The sequence below is a fragment of the Accipiter gentilis genome, chromosome 31 (assembly GCF_929443795.1).
Source record: "Accipiter gentilis chromosome 31, bAccGen1.1, whole genome shotgun sequence".
NCBI lineage: Eukaryota > Metazoa > Chordata > Aves > Accipitriformes > Accipitridae > Astur > Astur gentilis.
Window position 1 is genome coordinate 9138491 of NC_064910.1, and position 12775 is coordinate 9151265.

A 12775-nucleotide genomic window follows, 5' to 3' on the forward strand; every position below is an offset into this window, starting at 1 on the left:
AGACAGGAGAGAAGGAGGAATATTAGTATGTAACTCTTCTCCCATCCACTGCACCCAAAGTAGATTAATATTGCCGCTATAAATATCTCTAATGAAATAGTTGATAACAGTTACTCACCTTTCCATTTCTATTGGTAGACTCAATGTTAACTGTTTATTGTCTAGAATGAGTTTCTTACAGTCCTTTCCACCTCCATTCTGTGGTGTAAGGCCACCATAAAACTCTTGATATTGGCACTGCTTTGGATACTTTGATTGCTTTTTGCTGCTTTGGAAATTTGCAGAATCACAGATATTAATCACTGCTATTTATTACTAGGAGAAGGACATCACACCTGACCCAAGCTTGTTGGAAAAGGTGAATGAATGTGCAAAGCATCTGGAGTTCATGAGGAGCCACGAACAGCCATTATCCCATCTGAGTCCAGAACTATGTGACATTTTTGACTTCTTCATCGCTTTGACTATATGTAATACAGTTGTGGTAACTGCACCAAATCAGCCCCGACAGAAGGTGGGTTAAAGAAACAGCAAAACAGAGTTTAAGCCCCTTTTGCATTGATGCTAATCTATCTTGTAAATTGGAGAAATGAAAACCTCCTGTTCTAGTGAGAAACAAGTAGACTAGTTATAAGACAACTCTTAGAACCACTGTGTGATTGAGCAGGTTTAGTTAAGCTTTAGTTAAATGGAGTATGTCAACTATTTCACTTACCTTCAAGGTAAGATATGCTTTCATTGACAATTAGTAAATGTAAATATGTGTGTATGTGTGGAACTAATTTGCAAATGTGCAAGACTTTCCAGAAAAGAATATAAGCTGTCTGTGGATATTTTGAACATATGGATTAAATTAAGAAAAGGCTGAGACATTTTTAAAAAGTTCAAAATGAGAATATACTTGAAAAGCATCACTTAAAACTTTCAAATTATGTAAAAGATGCATCTTAAGCTCATTATAAGAAATAATGATCATTACTGCTTAAATCGGCCTAAACCAGTGTCATTGATGAATGAGAATTTCAAAAATGCAATCCCAAGATGATCTGTAAGACAAAAATATAATGGAATGTAGTATTAAAGCTAGCCAGCAGCTGGAATTTCCATTCTGGAGAAAATTCTGGGAGTTGTTTCTGTTCCAGATTGGAATAAAAAGTGAAGTAGTCTGCAACATGACATGGTTTTGTGCCAGGGAAACATTTGCAGAATGCTCAGTTCTGCAGTTTCAGGAATGCTACACTGTTAAACAGTAATTTAATATATATCACTATGAGTATGCTATTACTATTAATAACATTGTATCTGTAAAAAGATTTAAGTAAACAGAGATGAGCAATGAAACTGAAGCAAAATTCTTTGATGCTGAAAGAGAAGAGAGCGGAAATTATTTATTTCAACGTGTTCCTATTGAAAATGTTGTTGACATTGGCATATTCTCATAAAACTTTTCTGATACCACATTCTCATAGAAAGCTCTTTCATCAGCTTTCTTTTACTACCTTCACTGAATATGCATAAAGAATGCCAATGTTTCCTACTAACGATAGGTTTTAGTATGCACTACTGGCGGTGGTGCAACTTTGATAGTCTATCCATTAGTCATATCTGAGGAGGTGAAAGAAGAAAAAATGTTTTTAATACAAACATACGTGCTTTCACACAGAGGCACAATTCTAAAGTTCTGCTAAGTTTTTGCTGTTGAGTCAGTTTTGTCCATTTACTTTCCTTTCTCAAAATACAAATGCCATTACTTTTTGTTCTCAAAGAAATACTGCTCTTTAGTTGGAGCTGCTTAGGCTGAATATCAATGTCAGAATTCCTGTACAGTTTTTCTTCGGTTTTTGTTCATTGGTTTGTTTTTTACTTCTCAAGGTTAGAGATCGATTTGAACTAAAATCTCCAGTAAAAACCATAGAAGACTTCATACGAAGATTCACTCCAAGTCGCCTGACCTCTGGATCTAACAGCAGCAGTTCATCTAGTCTAGCTACAAGCAAATCAATGCACAGATTTGGTTTAAGTGTGCTTTCATCTACATCTACAGATAGCACTTTATTAAAACTGGAAGAGAAGCTGACATACTCTGCGCAGATGAATAACAATGGCTACAGCTCCCAGCAAGGCCGAACAGCTGTGGGGAGTGGACCTGGGGAAGGCGAACTCCGTTATGAAGCAGAGAGTCCAGATGAAGCTGCTCTCGTTTATGCAGCAAGAGCATATAACTGTTCTCTGGTTGGAAGGCTGTCTGACCAGGTATCAGTGGAGCTACCTCACCTGGGAACATTAAGTTTTGAAGTATTACATACATTGGGCTTTGATTCTGTCAGGAAGAGGATGTCGGTAGTCGTCAGACATCCTCTCACAGATGAAATAAATGTTTACACTAAAGGAGCAGATTCAGTTATTATGGATCTTCTTCTACCCTGCTCTTCAGGTACATCTCTTACTTACCTTTGTGGGATTGGGGGTGGGAGGGAGGCAGTTCTGGTTAACTGCTGAAAAACTCATCATATCTTATTGCCTTCTCTAGCAAGTAGACCTGCCTGCTTTTGTCGTGAATATAGGGAATGGTAGAATGGCAGTCATCTCTCTTCTTTTATAATACTTTGTTACTATAGCGAATTTTCTGTAACAAATGACTGGTTCCTCACCTTGCAAGAATGAGTTAAATTAATTTCTGTATAAGATCTTCTACTAGCAAACTATATTTTGAAGGAATTTCTTGAAACTCTGCCAAAGCAATTTACATTTCTTCATGAAAAACTGCCTCACAGTGCTTAGCAATTTGAGTATTTTATATGAAACCCAAGCACTTCCTATTGCAGCTCCCTTCTCTGTTTCATTTGTGAATTTTTACGTCATTTTGCTGCAACACGTTTGCATAAATCAATGCATTTATGTTGGTTTGGCTATGACGCTAAAGGCCACTGTGAATCGGTCAGCCATCAAAACAAAAAGGTTGTGGCAAAAGAAGGAGAGATGCTGTTCAGACAAGAAATCTTGGCTTCAAATATGTAGTTGACTAGCAGGGAACATGTAGCTGTGAACATGGGGTACTTCCCTAAAAGCATGGAGAACTTCTCCAGCACCCAGATGTCTCATGAAACAGGGACAACTTTAAATAGCTGCTAATTGTAATCAGTTGGATTCAAGAAGAACCCTGTAAGCTTTCAGAAGTTAGACGAGACACACAGGTTTCAGTTTGCATGAATCAGTTTGCATCTAATTTACCATATTTTCGACACTGAATTTAATCCAGTGTTTAAAGGTTATGCCAGTATGAATGGACAGAGCCCAAAAGTGCTAGAGGTACTTCCTATGTTTCACTAATGCATTGACTTTGTGGTTACTTTGACATTAGTTGGAGTAAACAATTGTGAAAGGCTTATACTATGTAATTTTAGTTTAATGAAATACAGAAAAATGCAGGCATTAGTTTTCTGTTTACAGCCATATAAATCAAAGCTGAGCCAAAAAAATTAAGAACAACTTGTCCTTAACTAACAACAAAGTATTCATGAATAATTTTCTAGTAAAGATCTGATATCACAGAAGGTATATAAAGCATCTGTGGAAACTTGTTTCCCTCTGAAGTACTAACAGAGAATTTGTAGTACTGAGAATTTCTAATAACCTACCTAGAAAATAATGTTTGGAAATGAGTTCTCAGAATGAGAACTGAGCATTAAAAAGAAAAGGTTATTTTATGCCAAGTCTCAAATATTTTGTCACCGTATAACAGACTATGTTTGCAGCTGCTGTGTCTGTTCACAGTAGACTCAATGGATCAAGGAATTTTCAGGCAAATTCCAGGCAGATCTAGGACCCACCTAGGTAAAACCAACAAGGACAGTTAGAAACCAAACAGCAGCATTATGAAAGGTGGTATGTATCAGCGAAGGGGGAGTGAAGTTTCTGAGGATCGGCGCTGGCAGTGAGCAGATTCTGTAGCTGGACAAATACAGCCATTCCACCATCTCTACAGGCAGGCAAATTGAAAGTGGCTTTGAAATTGTGCCTTTTTTTTTTAATTTTTTTAGCCTAAATTGAACTATGAGTTTTAGTATGTTTTGCTTTTGCAAGCAATGTAAAAGTGCAGCCACTAGAACCTCATAAGCAGTTTCCCTTGTTTTCTAACCCTCTAAGCCAGGGAATGGCATCTTTTTCCCATTACAGGGAGGTATTCCCCAGGTAGAGGGAGCCTCAGAAATTTTGTGCTGTGGCTATTATCTATACTGCAGGACCTGTTGGTGGTTTCATCCTGTTGTCTGGTGATGGTGGAACATGACTGTGAGAGGAGATGTAATACTACAAGAATTCAGGCATTTATCATTTCAAGGAATTGACCAATAAGTGAATCGACATGACAGCTAATCCCAGTGCTTGCTCTTTGTTATCTTAGTGCCTCAGGGACATGTAAATTGTACACCAGTCAAGCGTGCATCTTGAGACTTTGTGCTCTTAGACGGAAAGACTAAGGCCACACTGTGTCCCTAATCTCCCAACTCTAACATCACATTGCATGACTGGGTCTTATCAGACACAAATGTCCTGTTTGTTTGAGAGGAAGAGCATTTTAGAATATGACATGAGGAAGAGCCAGAAGCAAATGTATTATGTTGTAGCTTCAGTTGTGTCTTGTAGAAAATCAGAAATCACCATAAGCTTCAAAACTTAAAAAGTTTCTGAATTGACTCAATTTGTTCTGCCTGTATATCTAGTTGAGACTGTGAAACGTGATGTTTTCTGATAGCTTTACAGATATTTCCAAAAGCCTTGAAATTATTCCCAAGAGTGTATTGTTTTTACTTTATCTCAAGAGTCACCATGTTCATAAATAAAGTCACTGTTTGAGTCAATAACCAACTCACACAGGAACTGTGAACATAAGTCATTGAGAAAACAATGACTGGGCTGGCTTTCTGCAGCTTGTGATTATGGAAGGAAGTGAAGCAAGCAGAACACGACTAGCACTCTATCATTCTTTTGGAGAAGACTTATTTGCTGATTTTCACTTCCATGATGCACGTGGTCACACTGCTCAGCATAGACACTGCATCCCAGCTAAAAAGAATCTCCACAACTGAGTTTTGTCTGCAAGAGATTCCTTTCTTCCTTTTAACTTCTGAGCACAAGATGAATCTCAGGGCAGGACTGATGAGGCACATGAAGAGCTAGAAGGAGTTTAGATCTCATTGATATGCTGGTGGAGGAGGGAGATACAGTTGTCCATGCGGGAATTGAGAATTCACGTGGAAAATACTGTGCGCATCTCCAGTTGTAGAGAATTACTGTCTTTGTTCATTGAAGGTGGTATAAGCATTTAACATTGTGATCACTGCATTAGTGCCCGTGGCACTCGGACAGATCTGAAGTGATTAACAACACTTAAAGTAATAGGAATGACTTTTGGTGTGTTTAAGCACCTATTCAAGTTTGCACCATTTGAAATCCGTGGGTGACAAATAGCCACTCCCATAACACAGTTTTGTGGGGGATATGCAAGAAATATGGCATTTCTCTCTGGAATAGTAATATACAACAATAAATTAGGAAGAGTGCTTGCCTACTTTATTCTTCTAAAGTTAAAAAAGCTGACTCCCTAATACTAGAAGCCTACAAGAAGGTTTGTTGCAGTATTTGTCCCAGAAAAAAATTTCTTATATTACACAGCCAAGTCACATATGCCAAAAAGATTATCATGCACAAATAGAAAGGAAGCTAAATGAAACTGTTAGGCTGCCAGTTTAGTATATGCACATTTCTGCTTCATGTTGCAGCTGAATCTTGTTGTGAGCTGGTTTAATAGCTTCTGAAGGAACCTCGTGGTGTTTTTGTTGGAGCCACAAGCTATAGAAGGGGCTTTCCAGTTGCAAATAATATTTGTAGGGATATTTTTCTGGAATAACATATCTGTACTGACGCTTTGAGGAAATCTATAGTGATAGCATAGGTAGCATTAATAGATAGGTGGGCAGGCCCACCAGAATATTGCTACCAGTATTGACCACATGACCTTAATCAGAGATAGAACTAAAAGGAAGGAATGCTTGAAATACCACTGTCTTTATGGATTCATTCCTTTAGGAACAACTGGGTCTGCACACTCCCAGTTTTACAGACCTAGAGAGGATAGGACAGTCTTTAAAGGTGAGAAAATACCTACACAGTGAGTAAAATTTGCTGATACAAGTTTGAGATAACGGGAACAAAAAACAGAATATTGGGATTCCAAGCTCCCAGCTCCTTCCTTCCTACAACATCAATACTTGTACATGTTTGTGCTGGAGCCTCTGAATGCCTGGTTAGACACTGTGCTGCTGTACAAATATGAAAGTGCTGAATGTTCTGTGAGTTTATAGACAGACAGATATATATATACGTGGTCACACATAGCAAGATCAAATTGGGTATAAATGCACACTGGGAAAATGGGCAGCAAAAAGTATAAACAGTAAGCTATCTGTGTCATGTAATTTAGATACCTGTATTAAGTGCTTAATATAAGGGTATAGTGCTTGTAGTTTCTCAGTATAGTCAGTTGAGAGATGTGAGCACATCCAATGGGGAACTGAGATCTCTTCAGGTCTCTTCAGGTGGTCAGACTTCTGATGATGAGTGGTGTTCACCTGACTTTCTGACTAGTTACTGTGCAAGTACCAGTAACACAAATATTGCATTAAGGAACAGCTTCAACTACAAAATTATAATTCTGAAATTATTCTACACTCCCAAAAAACAAGCAGACTTTAGAAAAAAAAATTATAAAACATCAGGGAATAGGAAAACCTGCCATAAGGTACTGGTCATTCTCACTCAATGGTTCCAATCTAAAAACTTAACAGCTTGTACATTTACTTTAGTACTAGCCCTGCAATTTGTATTATTTAAGATTGCTACTACAGTACATTGTACATGAACCAGTCTTGATCCTAGATGATAAAAAAGATGCGTATCACCTGTTTTTAACTTTTGAAGACATCATTTCAGGTAAAGAGATGGAACAAAATGAGTTACCATCATATTCATTACTCTTTTTTGAACACAGTGTGAGCACATTTGAACCAATCCCAGCTAAAAAGAGAAAAGGAACAGATGCTCAGTCCTGATTTTGAGTTCTTACACATGGCTTTAAGTGAAGAGTAAAGCTAAGTGGAAGTTCTTCTGCTGCAGAAACTAGCTGTGAGGTCTTCACAAGTGTAAATTGTCTTCTAAATGAAATAACAGTCATACCCAGAACTTCTTGCATTGATTCTGGCAAATAGGTAGTATCAGTACAGCAGTAACAGAAGTACCTTCATACACTTAGACATACAAAGCAGAGAACTGTTTCTGGTTCTTCTGAGATATTAACCCTGGGGGAAAATGAAGTGCAATATTTAAGTGTTGTTTTTTCTGCACATGATGAGATGTGGAGAATCATTTGTTAGTAGTGTATTTGAAATCATACTTCTCTTTCTGACATTATTGTTTGCTGTGAAGATTATCATGATTTCTTAAAGCATTCAGGCCAAACAAATCCTTAAGGAGTAAGAAAAAGAAGGTCTTTATAATATACTTTCATAATGACTTTTGAAGAGAGAAGACAGAAAAGATAGAACAAAAAGACAATTTTTTTCCTAAATGGAATGTTTTACTTGAGTTTCCCAGGAGACATCAGCAACTCTTTAAAAGTATCAGTTATAAAGTGTTGGTACAGTGAGTACTGTAGACAAGTTTTTATTCTCTGAGGCCATTCAGCTGCTGTTAGTTTTCAATCACTAATTTCTTTTTTTACTCTTATCTAGATGACCCTCGGGGCAAACATCAAAAAAAAATCCAAAGCAAAACCCAGAATTACCTTAATCTGTATGCTGTAGATGGGCTGCGGACTCTCTGTATTGCAAAAAGAGTAAGTAAATGGAAACTCTTAGTTCGCTTTTAATGAGAGTCTCAACAAAGATTACTGAAGGCATTTATTAATTTGTTGTTCTTGATTCATAACTTCTTTTTCATTTTATTCAATAAAGTATGAATGCCTCTGCATCACATTGACTGTGTCCTCACATACTCCTTTTAATAGGTACTCAGCAAGGAAGAGTATGCCTGTTGGTTAAAAAGTCATTTAGAAGCAGAATCCTCTATTGAAAATCGTGAAGAACTTCTGTTTCAGTCAGCACTGCGGATAGAGAAGAATCTGCATCTGCTAGGTAATGAAATGAGAGCTGGACATGAAATTAAAATGTATTAAAAAATCTGAAAGCTTGGCAATGAAATCCGTTCTTTCCCTTAAATGGTTTCTGACAGTACAGAAATTGGCTTCTTTTGGACTTTGTCACGTCTGTCATGCGCAGCACCACAAAGGAATGGGATATAATTAACATAACAGATATACCCTGTTTTCCTTGCTCCTGACATCATTTTATCACTAGTGAAATGAGTGGAATGATACCAGGGATGAATTTGACACAATATCATAAATGGGAACTGCTGCTCTAAATACGAGGAAGAGTTGACCCAAACTGTCTACAGAATTTCGTTAGCTTAGTGCCACTTCAACATGTCAGAGACTTCCATGACTCCAGGGGCACCAGAGACACCCATAAAGCAAAGCTTATAAACTGCATTTGTGAGAGGCATCAACTCTCATATACATCAGGTTCAGCACATGCACTCAGGGCCTGTGTATTCTGTGGAAGGAGATTGCAATACTTCATAATGATGCAGTTCAAATCAGTGTACGTAAAATGTATTCCAAGAACTAAGTCATATTCTTCCTCTGCTGAGCTGACTTGCTGAAAGCACCGAGATCTTAAAATGTATATATATTCACTATTACTCCAAGCATCCAACTGCTTTCTCTGGCAAAGAAACTGGGACAGCCATAACACTATTGGAGATAACAACCTTCAATAACTGCCAACGTGCCTGTCTCTGGGAGATGAGATCCACCTCACCCAGCTTCTGATTTATCTACTACAGATCTCTAAGGCTCCCCATATAATCAATGGAGACACAAAAAAAAAGAAAGTGCAGTTAATTGGGTCTGTCTTAGATACCCACTTTAGGATTAGATGAATGATGCCCTTGAAGTGTCTGTTTCTCTCCTCTGACTTAAAGGAGAGCATGAGGTGACTAATTTGGACCACATTAATCAGGAAGATTCCACCATGGTTGTGCCTGTTGGCTCTGGCTGCACTCCCAGGGGAGCAAAAAAAAAAAAAAGTGAAATTGAACTGCTGGACAAATACGTGAGCTCTAGCCAGAAGAAAACTACCCATTCAATCATTCTCCAAGAACCTCATGCCGTGGTTTGTATCTTGCAGTTATCAGTTATGATTAGGTTATGGGAATAAAAAAGTGAGTCTGGAAAAGGAATATAATTTCCTTTGTACACTTTTTGGATAATAATAGCTTTCCTGACATTGCCCTAAGAATGTGTTTCCACCTACGTGACTGGCACTCAGGCTTCAGGTGGACTTCTATTGCTAAAGTGTTTTTTTCAAGGAGCAACCATAGTAATAATAAATAACTGAGGAAAGTTTACTTTGCTTTCCCTGTTGTTCAGGTAACTTGCATGTGACCTCCTCATTCTCTAGTAGTGAGGGCTCACATTTCCTCACATTGAAGCCTCTCTGAAACTCAGTGGAGCCCTGATGTATCAGTGGTGACGCTGAACTTGGTCCCGAGTGGCTTTTACTACAGTATTTGAAAATCTTGTCCCTCTCTATTGATTTATGAAAGCATAGAAAAGATACTCAGTCTCCTATAAAGAGGTAGAAAGATACATTGAAAGCGTGAAAAAGCCACATTTTACTTTCAGATCATGGCCAACAGATTTATGATTTATTCTCTGCTATATCTCATTTGGCAACCAGTGTCTTTCTGCAAGAGCAAAAAGCAGCAACAAGGCAGGAAAAGGTTTATGTCTGCAGCCTAATGTGCTGTTGCCAAGCTGCAGTCCTGCTGTCATTCCCCTTCAAAAGGGAGAAATCTCTAGTGACCCAGCATCTTCTAGTTGAGGAAAGGCAGTTAAGACCCTTAAGAACTGAAACGATCTCCTAGAAGCAACAATATCTTCTCTAGCAAGATTCAGAAGAAACGGTGAAGATACAGAGGGGATACAATAAGCAAAGATACATCAGCATTGTGGACTTCTGAGTAGTCTCAGAAGTGTCATCAGATTGCTGTTGAATTTTTGAATTCTGGATTTGTTGTTGGCTGTTGATGCAGATATTCACCCCATCTACTTTCCGCTCGTCTTTTTCAATACCCCAAAAAGGCTGCCCGAATACTGCAACCACTGGTAGTTTAGCTAATTCCCAATAAAACTTCTGGGTTTTTTTGAAAATCCAAGCTTACAATTTCAGGTGAACCCTAAGTGTTCATTTAATGTGGAATACTTTCCTTTTTCGGTGTTTAGGTGCAACTGGCATTGAAGACCGTTTGCAGGATGGTGTTCCAGAAACCATTGCAAACCTGCGCAAAGCTGGGTTGCAGATTTGGGTTCTTACTGGAGACAAGCAAGAAACAGCTGTTAATATTGCATATGCCTGCAAGCTACTAGATCATGATGAAGAAATCATCACTTTGAATGCTGAATCACCAGTAAGCAGATCCAATACACAAGTTTACTTGTGAACTAGCTTTGCATTATTTTCAACTTGTACAATTAAAAGTTTGATGGCTTTTTTTTCCTTTCCCTCTCTTTTGTTTCTTCTTTCCCTGCTTCCTCCATAATATTCAGGTAGGACATATCTTTGAATACTTTTCAGTGAATCATGCTTCTAAGTCATACTGTCATATATCATAAACTTACTGAAGATATGTAACTGTGTGTAGTGGGCTCCATGAATGAAAATATGCCATAGCAGCATAAATGCCTTTCTTTGGCATGCATTCTCAAAACATCCCTAGTTTTGCTTATTGGCACTAGTGGGTATCCAAAAGCAACCTGTTATTAAACATGTGTTGAGGACGAAAACAACTGATTACCTCTTGAGAATTTGTGCTTTATTTTACACCACTGAAATGTAGTATTTAGATAACGTAGTCATTCATGTTTTCTCAGGTGGCTTTTTCTCTGGCGGTAGAAGCAATACTTAAATTTCGATGCTAACACTGAAAGTCTGAAAACCACATCTAAAGTAATGCCTTGCTTCCTAACAGACCTTTTCTAATTCTTCTGAATTACTGATCTTTCCTGTGCTCAACTTGTTGCAAGCAGTCACAAAGAGTTTACTGATACAGTCTAACATACAAGGAACCAGACTGATAGTGCTATAGTCCTTTAATGGGTTGATAAAATTGGACTTCAGATCAGCAGAGGAGAGGTAGGCCAGCAGTATCCAGCTCCAATTTCTTTCAAAAAGGAAGAAAAGATAACAGCATTTTCCGTTCTTGAGTGTATCAACTGAACTGGTAAATTGATTTTCCATGATCTTTCTTTTTTGTCATATTTTGCTGTAAAACCAATGACATTTCATTTTAAAACTTCATATATTACATCTTTTAGTTGAGTATGGCTAGAGAGAGAATTCAGCTTAAATAACCTTTAATTGGCTTTTAACAATGCATAACTATTTGATCTGAGTTGTAGGCGTGTACATGGTGTTCATCACCATACTTAACTTGGTACTGATACTGATTATATCATTTCCCAGCACTGTTATTCTGAGAAGGAGCTAAAAGAAATTAGTTTAGCATACAATACTGCGTGTTAAAGAGGAATTAGATTTTAAGTCTTTTGAGACCTCATTGCTGTCATAACTTCTGCAAGAATTAAGTGTGTAGAGCAAATAGAAAAGATTATTAGAAATTAAAACTTTAACAGTGCAGCAAATGTAACACATTCCCCATATTCCTTATGCCTAAGTATACAGTAAACACAAATGTTTGAATACATGTTCTTTTCTCTCAAGCATATTTATTTTGAATTTTTTTTCAGGAGACATGTGCTGTCTTGCTGGAACAGTGTCTGCAATGTGTAGAGTCTAAATTTTCAAACACCACAATAGACGAAGCTGCTGGAAACATGACTGTTGGGTTCACCCCTCTCTATCCACCCTCTTCCCCTGTGCTTTCCAGCTTGGGCCTAGTGATTGATGGAAGGACTCTAGCTTATGCCCTGGAACCTACACTAGAAGATAAATTTCTTGCATTAGCAAAGCGATGCCGTTCAGTACTGTGTTGTCGCTCTACCCCACTCCAAAAGAGCATGGTAGTGAAACTAGTCAGAGACAAACTCAAAGCAATGACCTTGGCAATAGGTAAATATCTCAGTTTAAACTAGCCTGCTTTGATATATACTGTGCCTTGAGAATTTTGATTTTTTGACTTGCAATGGGACCCTTCCAGCAGCCTCACAACTCAAGTAGCCTTCCAGTTTTGCCTGAAAATGTGTCAGACAACTCTAACATATTTACTCCAACATATTTACTCAAAACCAAGATAGAACTCTGGAGTAGTATTTGGGATTTCTTCCTACAGAAGTTAGGTAATCAGGACCCAGGTATGCTATGAGGTTTTGGCATGTCCGAACACAGCTATGAAGAATTGGGCTAGCTGATGCTGTGCAGAACACCATTTTCCAATCACTGTATTACACAAAACAACACTGTGCTCGGTGTTGTTTCATCCAGTTTAAACTCAAGGTTCTGCGTTTTTCATCACAAGTCAGCCATACAGCGGATGTGAGTTGGCCTTGTCAGTATAGAGAATGGGTTTATGACTGGCATTGTGCCACCGCTTTCACTTCTTCCCAGCTAATCGCTTACTTGGCAAAGGGGAGATTTTG

General features: G+C 38.1%; 2 protein-coding genes across 8 annotated transcripts in view; one reads left to right on the forward strand and one right to left on the reverse strand.

Annotated features, from left to right (window-relative positions):
• Positions 1-12775, reverse strand: part of UBE3A (ubiquitin protein ligase E3A) — a 551561-nt gene that overhangs the window by 402304 nt on the left and 136482 nt on the right. The gene's annotated exons all lie outside the window — the stretch shown is intronic.
• Positions 1-12775, forward strand: part of ATP10A (ATPase phospholipid transporting 10A (putative)) — a 104846-nt gene that overhangs the window by 76087 nt on the left and 15984 nt on the right. The window contains exons 9-14 of the mRNA XM_049834081.1: positions 320-514; positions 1873-2434; positions 7788-7891; positions 8063-8189; positions 10403-10587; positions 11927-12248. Coding sequence (XP_049690038.1) covers positions 320-514; positions 1873-2434; positions 7788-7891; positions 8063-8189; positions 10403-10587; positions 11927-12248 — 1495 coding nt within the window. The remainder of the gene's footprint in view (positions 1-319; positions 515-1872; positions 2435-7787; positions 7892-8062; positions 8190-10402; positions 10588-11926; positions 12249-12775) is intronic.